The 17,647-nt window shown below is 41.0% G+C and overlaps 1 protein-coding gene across 1 annotated transcript in view; it reads left to right on the forward strand.

Annotated features, from left to right (window-relative positions):
* The first annotated feature begins 1,913 nt into the window (after nt 1-1,913).
* The window catches only part of sgk1 (serum/glucocorticoid regulated kinase 1), a 41,188-nt gene continuing 25,454 nt past the window's right edge, over nt 1,914-17,647 (forward strand). Inside the window, exons 1-2 of the mRNA XM_060893721.1 lie at nt 1,914-2,006; nt 9,925-10,155. Of these exons, the coding sequence (XP_060749704.1) occupies nt 1,929-2,006; nt 9,925-10,155 (309 nt within the window). The 5' untranslated portion in view covers nt 1,914-1,928. The remainder of the gene's footprint in view (nt 2,007-9,924; nt 10,156-17,647) is intronic.

Below are 17,647 nucleotides of genomic sequence, written 5' to 3' on the forward strand. Positions count from 1 at the left end.
CATTCGACGAGTCTCAGAGTGACCCCGAGAACACATTTCTGCCTGTTGTTATTTAGAACTAACTATTGTACAACGAGGTATTATTGAATGAATGGCAGATACTATGGCTGACTAATCAGCGTTTTTGCCCCACATGCAACTGAAGAAGCTTGTTTTTGGTTTTGAACGTGGGGCTAAAAACAATACTGGGTTCTTGGAAATAAATAACAGCTTTGTTAACCATGCTAACTTTAATTGCTGTAATATTGTAATACGTTTTGTGTTGCTATGGGTAGAATAGAAGCAGCATTTATTTTGTCATGTATACATTACAGAACAGTGAAATTATTTCTTTGCATATCCCAACTTTGGAGGTTGGGGTCAGAGCACAGGGTCAGCTATGATACTGCATCACTGGAGCAGAGACAGTTAAGGGCCTTTTTCAAGGGCCCAACAGTGGCAGATTGGTGGTTATGGGGCTTGAACCCTGATCCTCCAATCAACACCCCAGAGACTTAACTACTTAAGCCACCACTAGTACTACATCATCCTGCTAGTAATAAGATTTAAAACTTCGAATCCTGTAGCAAGTCACAGCATCACAATAAGAACAAAACCATAGCACAATGACATGATTATTTTTTTTTTACTGAGATACTTGTTTTTACTGAGAAAACATTGATGCAGGGAGGTTTCTTCCTCTGCATTGACAGAATCCTGAGCTCAGGATCGAACCCAAGACCCTGGAGATGTGAGGCTGCAACTCCTCACAAACCAGCTGTCAATCATGTTAGCTGCAATTTAGCATTTAGCCTTTAGGCGTTTAGTGCTTGTGCTTATTTTGGGGGTGTGGTCTTGTTTTTGGTTCAGTTTTAAGTTTCCAAAACAGCTAGATTTATCTAATTTTCACCAAAATCACCAACTGTGAGAAAAATTGGGTAAAAATTGGGCAGTCCTAGTTGTTCATAGTTGTTTTTATTTATCAGTTTTCCTGTCTCGATGTAAAAGTTAAATATTATATTAGTAGAATAAATAATTGTTGTGCTTTGTAAACATCTTTTGCACGTCTTTGTGTGTGTGTGTGTGTGTGTGTGTGTGTGTGTGTGTGTGTGTGTTGTACATTAAGTCAAGGTTGCTGCATTGCATCATCTCATTTGACAGGAATGGTGAAGCTGAACACACACCTCAGTAATCCATCATTCCTCATTCATCCATTTATGAGGCAAAACCTTCATTCACACAATGCAAAAGAGAGAGAGAGAGAGAGAGAGAGAGAGAGAGAGAGAGAGAGAGAGAGAGCATCATCTGCAGCAGAAAGGGGAGGGGGACAGAAGGATGAGAGAACGACAGAGAGAGCACCGTACAGATAGGGGGAGCGCAGAGGAGACGAAGGGACGCTGCATATTGGGCTCTTGTCTCTCATTGACAAAGTGCATCATTTGCTTCATCTCCCTTGCCTCTTTATCTCTCTCTCACTCACACACACACACAAACACAGAAACACACACATAAAATAGACACACATACACACCACCTGCAGGCAGCAGTGCAGCGCAGAGCCTTAGTCGAAGCAGCTCAGTGGGCATGATGTAATAGAAACGGCATCATCTCCTATCAGCACCATCATCCCGCCTGCAGCGACATCATCGGAGTCAGCGAGAACAGCGAGTGCATCCTGGACCATCGGAAGCAACAATACCGGTGAGACTATGAGTAATTGTTGCTTGTCCTTTCTAGCTTATGCACACATGCACAGTATTGTCTATACCAAAAACATACAGATGCTTGTGTCAGATTTACTAAAGCAGTCATGGCTAGAACTTTGTCTCTGAATGTGTTTTGGCAAAGAAAATGTAAACAGCTTTTGACATCTCTTTGCCCCGTCTTCTCCGAACCGCTCCACAGGCATCATACTGGGTTCTGCGGAGTGTGCGGGGCTGCCGGAGGCCATGCGCTTAGTCCACGGCACAGAGAAACAGACCTTCTCCTTTAAGAAGTGCTCTGCTTTCCAGTTCGTCAAAAGGAAGGTATGTATGATCAGCTCTGTATGGAAGTGCCTTGTGGATGTATGCAGTTTAACCTGATTGGCTGTAAGATTGTGAAGTTTAGAAAGCTCCTCCTATGTGTTATTACTCAATTATATCATGCAATGGAGCCATGAGACTAATGTAGTTAGCCAGCAACTCCAAATTGGGTTAAACTTCCTCCAGGTCTTTGCCTCAGGTAGACTCAGGTTTAACTCATGTAAACAGCCTTGATGCTAGTACTATGATAACTATGATACAGAGTGAACTAATGGGTTCTATTAACAAAAACGTAAACAATACTTCACTGTAATGAGCATAGTGTGAGTAGTGGCAAGACGCAATCACGTTAAAATATGTATTTTGTTAGTTCTACTGTAATTTGGTGATACAAAACAAATATAATCCTTACTCAAAAAATGAGGAATAAAGGCAAGTGTCAAAACCAGGATAAAGTAGATAAAGAACTCGGAAATAAACCATCCATCCATCCATCTTCTACCGCTTATCCGGGGCTGGGTCACGGGGGCAGCAGTCTGAGCAGGGACACTCAGACTTCCCTCTCCCCAGACGCTTCCTCCAGCTCCTCCGGGGGAATACCGAGGCGTTCCCAGGCACAGCCGAGAGACATAGTCCCTCCAGCGTGTCCTAGGTCTTCCCCGGGATCGGAAACAAACCAAAAAGTAAAAAGACAGCAACATGAAAACTAGATTTATAAAGTTCATTGCAACAAACTTTGATGTTGGCTTTGACGATGCAAGTATTCGCAAAGGCCGGTGCTTTTTGGAGGCGAGTGGACATAAGGGTCGGTGCTACTTTTGGAAGCAAGTAAACAGAAAGCTAGGGTGCCAAAACATTTGGAGGTAATTGGAGACGAGCATGTGATGTCATCAGAATACCTGTGAGGAAGTTCCCCTCATTGTTGTGAGTGTTTTGATATGTCACATGTCCATGTTGTAAAATGCTTTTGATTTTGCATATTTTGGGGGCGGGGCTGCGGCACAACCGAAAGGCCAGTCGGTACACCAATTTAAAAGTTTGTTCACCCTAGTATCACCCTAAAGGAGCTGGCCAAGTTTGGTCTAGGTAGTTCGAAAGCTCACCGATTTATAAACCTTCAAATTTTATAATGGGAGTCTATGGGAAAAAAGGTCGTTTTGAGACCCGGTACCGGAAGTACCGGTACTCGGATCGCTTAGAAAAGTAACAGCAACAAACTTCAGACCAGCGTCTACAACATATCCGAATTTGGTGCATGTGGCTCGAAAGCCCTAGGAGGAGTTACTCTTGATATATTTTTGTCTAAGCTTAAATAGGAAAACAGAATGTTGGCTTGAATGTTTGAATACATTGAGAGACTAATCAAGGAGGAACACTGAACAGGTGAACACAGTCAGAAAACAAACCAGTGACAGGACAGGAGGAGACATGAATATGCGATGCTTGTTACCATGGAAACTGTGATTCAAACAGTCATAGAGTAGCAAAAGACTTACAGTAACATTATGTGTCTGCTATAGTTTAAGTTTCTTCAGTTTGCTGTTTAGCAAACTATTTTAGATAGATAGATAGATAGATAGATAGATAGATAGATAGATAGATAGATAGATAGATAGATAGATAGACAATATAAAGATTGATGGGAGCATGGGTGTGTTTTTGAATAAAGTGCAGTGTAAACATTTGTGTAATGGTTGCTATGTAAACCAGGATGAGGTTGCAGGGTAGTTAGCAGGTCTTAGCTACATTAGCATTGAATCGCTACTGAAAAGCTACAGAAGCAAACATCAAGTAAAAACAACATGTCTTGGCTGATTGATTACACTGTGGGAAATGGAAACTTTAAATCTTTTTGTTGGAGGAACTGTAACTTTAGTTACTACAAGTGAAGCTTGTCATTTTCCTTGCTAAATATGTGGTATCCTGTGACATCCAGGAACACAATTCAGATTAGCCATGAAGAGCACTAATCACGCCAAATACACTCATAGCTCCTGAAAACGTCTTTAGATTTGAAGCTCATTTTTAAGAAGCCTACAGGACCTCAGTGGATCTTTACTCACTCACTCACTCATTTTCTACCGCTTATCTGAACTACCTCGGGTCACGGGGAGCCTGTGCCTATCTCAGGCGTCATCGGGCATCAAGGCAGGATACACCCTGGACGGAGTGCCAACCCATCACAGGGCACACACACACTCTCATTCACTCACACAATCACACACTACGGACAATTTTCCAGAGATGCCAATCAACCTACCATGCATGTCTTTGGACCGGGGGAGGAAACCGGAGTACCCGGAGGAAACCCCCGAGGCACGGGGAGAACATGCAAACTCCACACACACAAGGCGGAGGCGGGAATCGAACCCCCAACCCTGGAGGTGTGAGGCGAACGTGCTAACCACTAAGCCACCGTGCCCCCCTGTGGTTCTTTACTTTGACTCTCAAATCATCCTGAACTAAAATCCCCGGTCTTAATGTTAATGTTAATCATCAGCATGATCTATTCCTTAAGGTTTCGCTTACAAAACTACATCATCGTGTCAGCTAAAATTCCACTGTATGCTTGCTATGATGTTATTTTCTACTCAGTGGCAGCAAAGAGTTTTTGAGTTCTGAGTTCTAACAGTTGTTGGCAAAGAGACTTTTTGTGGTTCTTGAACTCTTAAAACTTCAAACGTCTGGTTTCTAGCTAAGTTCTATATTGCTTTGGATAAAAGGCTCTCAGCATCTTTCTCTTTTTTCAATATAATACATGTACTCAAAGGGGGGGGCACGGTGGCTTAGTGGTTAGCACGTTCGCCTCACACCTCCAGGGTTGGGGGGTCGAGTCCCGCCTCCACCTTGTGTGTGTGGAGTTTGCATGTTCTCCACGTGCCTCGGGGGTTTCCACCGGGTACTCCGGTTTCCTCCCCCGGTCCAAAGACATGCATGGTAGGTTGATTGGCATCTCTGGAAAATTGTCCGTAGTGTGTGATTGTGTGAGTGAATGAGAGTGTGTGTGTGTGTGCCCTGCGATGGGTTGGCACTCCGTCCAGGGTGTATCCTGCCTTGATGCAAGCGGTAGAAAATGAATGAATGAATGAACGAACGAACATGTACTCCATTTGGAAATCCTAGATCAGATGGGAAAACATACTGACTGTTATAAAATGCTGACATTGGAGACTCCCTCTAAAAATGTTACTAGTATCAACATAGTCAAAAATCAATTTCTATACAAAATCTGCTGTATGAGTTAATGTGTAGGTTGTTGCTATAGAAACAGTATTTTTTTATATGATAAGATTTCTGAGACAATAAGAATATCTTCCCTCATACAGAAATTCCAAGATCCATGAACTCACACTGATTTCCAAATTTCCCTGATGCACCATCACGATGTTCGGTATCATTTCAGCAGTACTGTAGATGTTAAAGCCGATTCAATTCGCCGGTATTTCTTCAGGTCAAAGCTAAAGGATTCAGTGTAGACACTGCTGGATTTAGCAACAGTACAACACAGTGTACTTCCTTCTACTGAGACATGTTCAGAGATTTTTAAAAAATCATGTAACCTTGTCTAAGATTTATGAGATTTAATATTCTATAAAATGTTCTAATCTCTGATTGTGATTGACCATTATACAGGAAGTATGTCTACACTCAAACACACACACACACACACACACACACACACGCACGCACGCACAGATGCACTCACACACGCACAGTTTTCCACAGTTGATCAGTCACACTGATGTATACAGAAATGTTGGTAATACGCCTCAAAGACTTTCTTAGTAAAACCCTGCAGGCTTTCGCTTTGAAATTCCACCACATTGCTTTTGTTGTGGTCCACAGGAGATTGTTGTGTGCCTATTCGGCTCAGGCTTGTGTTCAACCTTGCACGCACACACATACACACACAGATATACACACATATTCTTACAAACAAGCACACGCTCAGCAGATGGATGGGGTGTTAGCAGCTGACTCAGTGAGATTGGATTGGGGTTGTTATGTAGTTATGCCAACTGCGATTCTGTTTGCGTAGAGAGAGAGAGAGAGAGAGAGAGAGAGAGAGAGAGAGAGACTATATTTTTGCATTTATACTGAATGTGTACACGTATGCAAGTTGTAGCATGGTGTGGCGAGATGTAGAGGGTTAAGGGGGGTGTAGAGATATATAGCTGTGGGGAGAAGGACGTAGTGTTGATGTATGGCATATAGTAGCAGATTGGTAGTGTGTGGCCGGGTTGTAGGGAGGTGTTGAGAGGTATAGCAGCTCGTAATAAAGTGAAGGAAAGTGTGGCTGGGTGTCTCGAGTCGTGGCAAGGTACACCAAGGTGTTTCAGGGTGTCTTGAGGTGTACCATGATGTGGCAGAGTGTAGTTGGGTGTAGTAGGGTGTAGTGAAGTGTGGCAAAGTGTGGCAGTGTCTTAGGGTATGACAAGGAATACCAAGGTGTGTCAGGGTGTATTGAAATATGGCAAGGTGTACCAATATGTAGTTGGACGTGGAAGGGTGTAGTGAGGTGCGCAAACTGTGGCGTGGTGTGGTAATGTGCAACAAGGTATGATTGAGGGGTCTCAGGTTGTAGCAGGTTGTGGCTGCTCATTTAAATATTAACTCAAAAGCAGCACATTTCTCAAATTGTCAATGGTTCAAAAGCTGAAGATATTGTAATGGAACAGTTTGGAATAGATAAACAATGCAACATAACATAATAAACCCTGCTTTCTGAAATTGTATTCGTTGCACGCTGCACTCCTCCAGTTCGTGGTGTGATATCAGCTTGCATAAAGAAAGCACAGAGAGAGAGAGAGAGAGAGAGAGAGAGAGAGAGAGAGAGCTGTTCTGGAAAAGTTGAGTCATCATTAGAGCAATTCAGTTTTCCTTTTGTCTTTATATATATATATATATATATATATATATATATATATATATATATATATATATATATATATATATATATATAGTGTGTGTGTGTGTTTTTGTAAAGTTACAAGAAGAAAGTGCTTCAGTTTGTTGAGAATTCATCGATTCGGTGTGTGTGCGTGTGTGTGTGTGTGAAAGAGAGAGAGAGAGAGAGACAGAGAGAGAGATAGAGAGAGAGAGAGAGAGGAGAGTTGGAAGAAGAGAGGCAGGGAAAGATGAGAGCGTTTCAATCTCAATGCAGCAATGCCAGCAGACTGGCACAAAGACAGCAGGGGATGACACTGACACGACTTTGAAAATCAGATCAAAAGAAGTGTGTGTGTGTGTGTGTGTGTGTGTGTGTGTGTGTGTGTGTGTGTATCAGAAAAACAAGAGAATGCAAGAGCTAGTAAGAGAGAATGAGAGAGATATTCCATACATACAGAGGATAGTCGATGTAATTGGCACTGTAATGAATCCAGCCAAAATAATTTACTATTCTGTAGTTATTTTAATCAGCTGGGTAAAAAGAGAGATCAAAAGGAATGTCTGAGGCAACAGGACAGAAATTCATTTCGCGATTCCTCGTTATTTCTCTCTGAACATCTTGTTATTTTGCTGCAGTTCTAATGATTCTGTCGTTTCCTTTAGAAAGAAGAGACATAAATTTCAGTGTGTGTGTCTGTGTGTGTGTATGCGTGTGTGTGTGCCCTTTGGATGCCATTCCTGTTCTTCTTTACCGTAACAGTTATGACTCAAGACTTGCTGAGTTAATGTTCAGCTGAAGTATGCGACTAAACAAAGTTCATGATAAAAGCCACATGTACAGCAATATGTGAAAAGGAAGGACCGCTCTGTACATGTGCTTTTAGTCTGTCATGGCAGTCACCAACACTTGTTTTGAGATGTGCTAATGAACAATACACTGTTTGCAGTTCACTGTTGCAAAGAAATAATAAAGATGATTCAATAGAGAGATAAAAAGGTACCGAAGACACAGCCTTAATTAACGTGAATCCCGACTGGAAAACTTCTCTCTAATTTCTTTATCCTGGTCAAGTAAAGTCAAGTCATGAAACTTTTGTTTTCATTACAATCGTATACAGCTGGAGTAATACAGAGGAAAAGGAACTAAGGACCATAGTGCTATATGAATCACAGAACTCCATACAACAACACAGCACTAAGTACATACACACAGTACTGCATAAAGTAAATGTGTGCAAATAGTGCAAAGACAAAAAATAGTGCAAAGACAGAAAAGAGTGTGAAGACAGAAAGAGAGTATGAAGACACTGTGAAGACAAAGACAGTGTGAAGACAGAAGACAGAGTGAAGACAAATACAGTGTGAAGACAGAAGACAGAGTGAAGACAAAGACAGTGTGAAGACTGAAGACAGAGTGAAGACAGAAGACAGAGTGAAGACAAACGCAGTGTGAAGACAGAAGACAGAGTGAAGACAAAGACAGTGTGAAGACTGAAGACAGAGTGAAGACAAAGCCAGTGTGAAGACTGAAGACAGAGTGAAGACAGAAGACAGAGTGAAGACAAAGACAGTGTGAAGACAGAAGACAGAGTGAAGACAAAGACAGTGTGAAGACTGAAGACAGAGTGAAGACAGAAGACAGAGTGAAGACAAATACAGTGTGAAGACAGAAGACAGAGTGAAGACAAAGACAGTGTGAAGACTGAACACAGAGTGAAGACAGAAGACAGAGTGAAGACAAAGACAGTGTGAAGACAAAGACAGTGTGAAGACTGAAGACAGAGTGAAGACAGAAGACAGAGTGAAGACAAATACAGTGTGAAGACTGAAGACTGAGTGAAGACAAAGACAGTGTAAACACTAAAGACAGTGTGACATTGTGACATAAAAATGACAGAGTAAATACAGAAGACATTGTGAAGACAAAGACAGAAGACAGTGTAAAGACAAGGACAGTGTAAACACTGAAGACAGTGTAAAGACAAAGGCAGAGTGAAGACAAAGACAGTGTGAAGACAAAGACAGTGTGAAGACAGAAGACAATGTGACATAAAAATGACAGAGTAAATACAGAAGACATTGTGAAGACAAAGACAGAAGACAGTGTAAAGACAAGGACAGTGTAAACACTGAAGACAGTGTAAAGACAAAGACAGAGTGAAGACAAAGACAGTGTGAAGACAAAGACAGTGTGAAGATAAAGACAGTGTGAAGACAGAAGACAATGTGACATACAAATGACAGAGTAAAGACAGAAGACATTGTGAAGACAAAGACAGAAGACAGTGTAAAGACAAGGACAGTGTAAACACTGAAGACAGTGTGAAGACAAAGACAGTGTGAAGACAAAGACAGTGTGAATACAGTATAATATTATACAGTATTTTTCACCTTTCTGTAATGACTAAAGTTCAATAGTAATAAATCCACAGATGTAAACATAAAGAACAACATCTAGCAGCAGAAAAGATGTAGGTGGGCAGAATACGTGCAGAATTTAGTTTTTGTGACTGTAACAACATAAAAAGTAATATGCAAAAACTGCAGTCGAGTACAAAGATTTTACAGTTGACTATGAGTGTGTGTGGGTTCGGGGGTTGAGGGTTGGTATCAGTCCCTCTGGGTATTAAGGACTCTGATGGCAGGGGGGGAAGAAACTAATACAGTCTAGTTGAGAGGGCTCGAATGCTTCACTATCAGGATTGCATTGGACCTTCTAGACACAACCGGGTACTTGGTAGGAATAGACCCTGGATTGGACCCCAGTACATCACCATACAGGGGCAATTCACTAAGGGCATGCTTTTAAGTGAAACATACCCACAACTCCATGTAAACAGTAAAAAAAAGGTCCCTTAAAACCAAGACCTAAATTCTTCAAACCGGTTCCTTGGTCTGTAGTAAAGTGATTCAGAATCACTTCAGAATAAGTGTTTCTCCAACTGAAGCTCTAAGACACCTTAAGGTTATTGTGTCATTAATGTGTGTGTGTGTGTGTGTGTGTTTTGTCCGTGTTTGTTTGGATAAACAGGTGCGGAGGTGGATGAGAAACCCGAAGGTTAGTGTGGAGAAGCCCCAGGCTAAAGCCTTCCTCTCACCATGTCCCAAGTGTCAGGATGGACAGGACCTGTGGTACACACACTTCCCCACCTCTTATGCTTGCTGCCCCTACAGCCCCGGAGGGTATTATCTTCCGCACCCGCCCAGCCCATTGTGCCAACCCTGCATGCCAGGCCCGCGAGACAAGACCAAAAACTGCAAGGTCAGACTTCATTGGCTATGTTATAAAGATTATTGTTGAAAACCAAGCATGTCCGATCTGTCAGGAGACTCGGATGTGGTGATGGAAATAAGATATGGACGTGATGTCTGGAAAAATTTTACATTGGCTTCCTCTTCATTTGGGACTTTTATCCTGACAATAATTCAGATCTCGGATATAATTTAGGACAGATAGTGGGCGAATTGGCCTGTTTTACTGTTGAGCTTCCTTTTACAGAAACTCTTTACAGGTGACTTTTCTTTACAAGCTTTACTTGAACGCAGTGATTGGAAGTGAGTGCTACAGTAGCTGGAAGATGTTTCATTTCCAAGCCAGTAATTATGACCCACAGTGACCACATTTCAGTTTCTCCTGAAATACCATTTTGCTTGTTTTATCGTCATCTTGTCAGCATGTGAGATGGTGGTTCGAGTTCTCCAGAGATCTCCCGTGTCGGATGGATTTAAGGATTTTCACTATGTCTCTGTGTGTTAGTCACGCTGTGCAGGTCTTCTCACTCTTTCTTCACAGTTATACAGGTTATATGAGGCTGTAGAGCGTCACACTGTCTCTCAGAGTCTCAGTCAGTTTTTGTCCCCCCTCTCTCTCCTTTGTCTTCTGGGGTTTGATGATAATCTCCTAGCGAGGTGATGAGCATGCGCGAGGCTGCTTTAAACTCCAGTCGAGATGCTGTCACTGGCCAAACCTGAAAGACAGAATCATACAGCGCTGGAGACAAAGTGAGAAAGAAAAGATGATCTATTACATCATCCGCGCTCTTTTACAGCAGCCTCGGGACCTGGGCTGTCATCTTTAATCCTATGAAGAACTAACTGTGCTGCTCGGTTTAGAAGGAACGGCGTGAACAAGAGCATGTTTCCGGTGTGAAGAAATCTGAAGCAGGATGTGTACAGCACTCTATGTGCTCTATGTGCTAATGACAACAGGGACTGATTTAGAAACTTTAGATCGGACCTCTGACTGAAGGACAAGGGGTAGAGTAATGCGTGTTTGGATTGCATTTATTTCTCTAAGTATAATAATAACACTAGCACTAATACTACTACTACTAATAACAATTTTCGGACTGTATATTTATAATCACACCCTCCGGTGTCACCCAAATGAGGATGAGGTTCACTTTTGAGTCTGGTTCCTCTCAAGGTTTCTTCCTCTTCCATGTAAGGGACTTTTTCCTCACCACAGTCACCTCAGTCACCTCAGACTTAAATACAAACACGTTATAAATATAAGTCTAATATTAATCTTGAACTATTTGTACTATATATGTCCATTGTTAAAATTGCTATCAGTGCTGTATAAAGTATTAGAAAGCAATACTTGAGTAAAAGTACAAGTATTCTACTAGAAAAAGACTTTAGTAGAAGTGAAAGTTACCTTTTAGAATATTACTCAAGTAAAAGTCTTAAAGTATCTGATATTTAATGTACTTAAGTACCAAAAGTAATTTTTGGATATTTAATGTACTTAAGTATTTGAAGTAAAAGTAAAAAGTAAAATTTCAATGATTTTCTGTAGGCATAAGAGCAGGGGCGGTTCTAGGGTCTCATCTTTAGGGGGTTTTAGTCCTCAGTGAGAATTTAAAACAAGAAGAGTTTTATATTATATATTATATGACTACATAGTAAGCCAAAAGTTATGGTATTATTAAATGGCAAAAGTGGACACCAAAATGTTATGCATGATGTAATGATGCTAGTCTCAAATCAGATCAGTTCATGTATGTGTTCATTCTCTACAAACAGTGTGTCCAATGAATGCAGTCATTAATAAAAAATACTCACAAGACAAAGACCAAATCAATAAATGTTATTTTTATTTAGTATTGAATGGATTGTTTGCATTAATATTTTGTTTGTGCTACAACTCTGGTAATAAGAATAGTGACATTTCACTGCTTTTGGTTGCCGTCTTTGTGGCTTTCCGCCGATTAACGTTATAGATAAACGCCTCCAGCTCTGACTGCGCGTGCACGCTGCGCGTCCCTGTGCTTCTCCGTAGAGCGTGCGGAGCGTAATGCATTCTAGGAGCAGTGATTCCCCAAACCTCCCTTATTGCAGTCACACACATTTCTTCTGATTTTATTTTGTAGTAACGAGTAACGAAGATGCTTAGTGGAAATGTAACGGAGTTAAAGTTTACATTTTATCTAGGAAATGTAGTGGAGTAAAAGTGAAAGTTGACATAAATTTAAATAGCGAAGTAAAGTACAGATACGTGAAATTTCTACTTAAGTACAGTAACGAAGTATTTGTACTCCGTTACATTACAACACTGATTGCTACAGTATACATATAAATTTGAATTGAATTCTGTCAAATATTGGGATTGCTTACTCAACCTATCATGCCAGGTTAAATAAGTTGTGACCAACCTGTTATGTTACATAAACAAACCCATGTTTCTGAACTAGATGAACCCAGCATGAGTTCAATTCCATAGTCCTGTTCTTAAAACCAGCCCAGTTTGTTTTTAGCTGAGCCATTTTTAGAGTGTAAGGATATTTTCCAGATGGCTTATGGGTGTCTGTATTTATATTTGCTAATGTTCACCTACAGTTCGTGTGTGTATGCTTGTGTGTTTACACTGACTTCCTGCTGGCATCAGATTTGGTGTCAGATTTTATGGATGGCAACTCTAAGCTTTGTGAGGTTCAAAACTTCACACATTTATTTTGTCAGACTTTTGTTGTTTGTCCAAATCAACACATTTGCCTCACACCACAGGGATGGGGGATTGATTCCCTCCTCCACTCTGTGTTTGTGGACTTTGCATGTTCTCCCTGTGCTTCGGGGGTTTCTTCAGGGTGCTTCAGTTTTCTCCCCTGACCCAAAGACCCAAAGACATAGGCTGATTCTCATCCCTGTATTGTATGGAATGTATAAATGTGTGTAAGTGTGTGTGAGATTATGCATCGTCCAGAGTGTCCATGCCTCCTGTGACCTTGTGTAGGATAAACGCTACAGTAAAAACCAATAGCTGGAAGCTAAAAACCTATATGACCATATTTCTGTTATTAGTGAAATGCTTTCCGAAGAACAAACACTGAGTGAAAAGTGTTCAATTGTTCAATTTGAACGTTGTCTATGACAAGACAAACTTGCTATAAGACTTTTCTTTCCAGCTAATTTAACAACCATTCACAAAAAAAAAAAAACATGCACTTTGCTCTTTTTATGTGTTCCACTAAATGCTCAGCATCGCTATTCTTAGTTTCTAGAAATGTATAATGATTAAGTGACGTTACGCCTAACATTTCAGCCGAAGAGTATGCTAACGAAGTGCCCGAGGTGACGTTAGCGCTCTGCTTCCCTTACTCTCGTTCGTTATTATGCGTAAAATTGTTCTGAACTCTGGGGTTTCTTTTAAAGAAGTCGGTTTAAAATGTCATTTTACAGTTAATGTGTCATTACAATGTTTACTTTCCCTGGAATTAGAGTCATAAACCCAACTTCTGGAAGTAAAGCCTTTAGTTTTATACTGCGGTTTCCACCTGGTTTGCTTAATTTGACTGGATTTAATGGGCAGAGCTTAGGTCTCTTTAGTCCGTCCTGGTTCCGGTTAAAAAAAATACATCAAACATCTATCGACTTATAATAAACACTATCAAAGATAGTCGTGTATCTGCGTAAACTACAGAGTACAGTGACTCTGGACTCTGGAAAGTGTAGTAAAAGGTAACAATAAAAAAAAAAAAAAAGGAAGTTGGAACAAGGTCTATTTTGGGTGCATGTGTTGTCCCTCTGCGTATATACTGTAAGTTGTGCAAACACTGGACCGACGTTGGCACAGGAGCACTCACAAAGTTGACCCAATGCTGCCCAGTGTTTGCAAAGAAGCACTTTCCATAACAACAAGGTGGATTTAACGGTGGCTGAAAGTATTTCAGCCCTGGTAGATTAACACTGGCTCGACAAAATGGTGTACTGTAGCAATCCATTCTGGAATAGACAAAGTCCTGCATTTCATAAGAGATAAGTGACACCAGATAACACTAATATTAGCTCTGTAATGTTCTAGTGGATGATAAATAATATCATACACTTTATAATACTGGGTAAGTTCTACAGAAGTCACTTCAGACTATACAATCTTCAGGGCTGTCAAGTGTCAGGCATTGAGAGTGACAGTCACTCATTTGGGTCTTTTGTCACGTTCTCCCGACACACATCGTATTTCTCACGCAGAAAAACGTTTTGACTATTTATCATATATTTAATAAGCCGCAGCGCCCAAAACGTATCTGTCCGCACCGCTGTCCATATGGAACCGAGCAGGAATCAAGCGCGTCTCCACTGGAGTTCACTTATCACACTTCACAGCCAATAAAAAAAAAGGCCAATCAGAAATAGCCAATCAGAAAATAGTAAGATTTTGGGTAAGATTTAACGCAACAACCAATGAAAAAAAAAATTTAATTAAAGAGGGTATTTTTGATGGTCGGTTTGAACAAAACCTCAACATGAAACAGCTTGTCTCAGGATGGGACATTGTCCTCAATCATGATGGGGGGGGTGTTTGCTGGAAGGTTGGAAATGTCACTGTTGCCTGTCTTCAAAACATGAGAGCCCTGCAATCTGCACTGAACAATTAATTATTATTATTATTAATGGTGCTTGCAAAGCAACATTCTTACTATCCTGCAAACTCTTCCGGACAAAATTCGGCGCGATAACTTCTCCCGCCGCTTTTGTCCTAGACCCATGAATGAGGTGTAAAATCGACCGGCTCATTGAGGAGAGGCGTGCTATGACTTTTCTAAGTGATCTGAGTACCGGTACTTCCGGTACCGGGTCTCAAATTGGCCTTTTTTCCCATAGACTCCCATTATAAAATTTGGAGGTTTATAACTCGGCAAGCTTATGAACTATCTACACCAAACTCGGCCAGCTCCTTTAGGGTGATACTCTAAACAAACTTTTAAATTGGTGTACCGACTGGCCTTTCGGTTGTGCCGCAGCTCTGCCCCCAAAATATGCAAAATCAAAAAACTTTTTACAACATGGACATGTGACATATCAAAACACTCACAACAATGAGGGGTACTTCCTCACGTGTATTTTGATGACGTCACATGATGTGACGTGTAGCCCTGCCCCCAAAATTAGCGAAATCAAAAAGTTAGCACAACATGGACATGTCATATATCAAAACACTCAGCACGATTCACATTTTCTTCAGGAAATGTACATTCTAGTTCTTGTTCTTGCTATTGTGCCGGACAAAATTTCGGCGCGTAACTTGTCCCGCAGCTTTTGTCCTAGACCCATGAATGAGGTGTCAATCGACCGGCTCGTTGAGGAGAGGTGTGCTATGACTTTTATAAGCGACCCGACCAACAATGTTCGCACAGCAGACGAAAAAGCGGGCAAAAAAGTCGCGTAGAAATGAATGAGAAATTCATGAAATTCCTTTAAGCTCTCATACACGCAGTGTGCGCAGAGCTCAGGCACGGCTTCTCTTCTGTGTTCTCTTAGTGACTGTAGATGTAAAGATGACTCTCAATACATGTAACTATCAACTCCACACTATCAATCCAATATTGATACCATTCACATTTTCTTCAGGAAATGTACATTATAGTTTTATCTGTCATTTCTAGGTGGCTGAATGTTATTCCACGCTTGTAGCAGCTTTATAGCAAATGTCTTGCTCGAACAATTCCATACAATTTTAGCAACCTTCACACACTTTTTTTTTCAAACGTGTTGTATGGACACTTTAATGTGTCTCGCCTACATTTTCTCTTTGGTACTAACTTTTTTAATGCCTGTCAGGTACAATGTAATGCATTCAACCTGTTCAACACTAGGCCTAATTTTGAGCCTCTTGCTTGAGAAACATTTAAGTAAATCTCACGGCGGATTTGAAGAATTCTGGTACTTAGAATAAGTTTATATATTACCGAGTCAGAGTAAGAGAAAATGGAACACAGCAAAAAAATAATAATAATAATAATAATTTAATTATTGGTGGTTAATAAAAAAGTGGTTTTTTTGCTTCTGGTTCTGTGAGTTTTGGTCACAGAGTGCTCATTCTTATACCGTTGGAATCTGCGAAATCTGGCTGTGTTTGTAATGTGGTTGTGTAACGGCCGATCGCTTGTGTCAGATTTGTTGTGTGTGCATTTGTTCTGTCTGTTCGTTTAGCCGCTCGGTGTTGGAATTGTTTTGTTTAGGTGGAATTGGTCTTTGAAGTCTTATAGCTGAGCTTCTTCTCTTATTTCTGCTATGCTACATGTTGTAGATACATTCAGGCTTTCTTGATTGAAAGTGACGAAAGTGAAAGTGACGTGACGTGACATACGGCTAAGTACGGTGACCCATATTCAGAATTCGTTCTCTGCATTTAACCCATCCAAAGTGCACACACACAGCAGTGAACACACACGCACACCGTGAACACACACTCGGAGCAGTGGGCAGCCATTTATGCTGCGGCACCCGGGGAGCATTTGGGGGGGTTCGGTGCCTTGCTCAAGGGCAACTTAGTAGTGGTATTGAGACTCGAGCTGGCCCGAGACTCGAACCCACAACCTTAAGTTTAGGAGTCAAACTCTTTAACCATTAGGCCACGACTTCCCTCTCTTCCCCCTTCAGGCTTTTTTGATTAAGGAAGGATTTATTATTTCTGTCCTGGCTTACGCTAGGGTGGAAGGGGTTAAGAGAAAATTTAAAATATGCAGTTTGTAGCACAGACTTATCCAGTTAATTCATACAATCCATGATTTATTAAATAGTAATGTGTTCTTTGTTTCCTAAATAGTTTCTAAAACAGTTAGAGTCAACTGAACCTGTTTTTTTTTCTAAAAGTAAATGTATGAACTGGGTAAATGTGTCGTAATTATTAATGAATGATAATTATTTTCTTCTTATGCAGATCTTATCCAGATCCGGTCAGTATTAGCTCAACTGTCTTGTGTCTGTTGGGATACACTTCCAGAGTTCTGGAGCAGAGCCGGATTACTGGATTGTGGATGTGTGGTTCTGTGAGTCAGAGAAAGACAGAGACAGTTAAAGAATCATGACACATGGTATTTTTGTCTCACTAGCTGTTCTAGTGGAGGTGTCGTGATTTAGCAGGTTTCGCTGTGCGGATGTCAAAACCATCAGCAGCTGTGAACGATTTCATTCACGAGTGTGACACGTATCAGATTCACATCATTCACTCACACACACACACACACACACACGCGCGCTTTATGTTCATGTTATACTTAGAAGTCTCCCTCCACCTTGAGGAAATTTGGCTGTCACAAGAAAGGGACTGTTATTTAAATAGAAATTGTTTTACAAAGTACACTTGTATGGTGTGTGTGTGTGTGTGTGTGTGTGTGTGTGGGTTTGGATGTGTTTTGGTGTGTGATGAGGCAGAGAATTAATGTGGCAGGAAGATTCAGCTTGGCTGTAGTGTGCTGATGAGTCATCGCCGGGTTCTCTGCTGTGACACCCACACACTCACACACACACTC

The sequence above is a fragment of the Tachysurus vachellii genome, chromosome 19 (genome assembly GCF_030014155.1).
Source record: "Tachysurus vachellii isolate PV-2020 chromosome 19, HZAU_Pvac_v1, whole genome shotgun sequence".
In the NCBI taxonomy this organism is placed as follows: domain Eukaryota; kingdom Metazoa; phylum Chordata; class Actinopteri; order Siluriformes; family Bagridae; genus Tachysurus; species Tachysurus vachellii.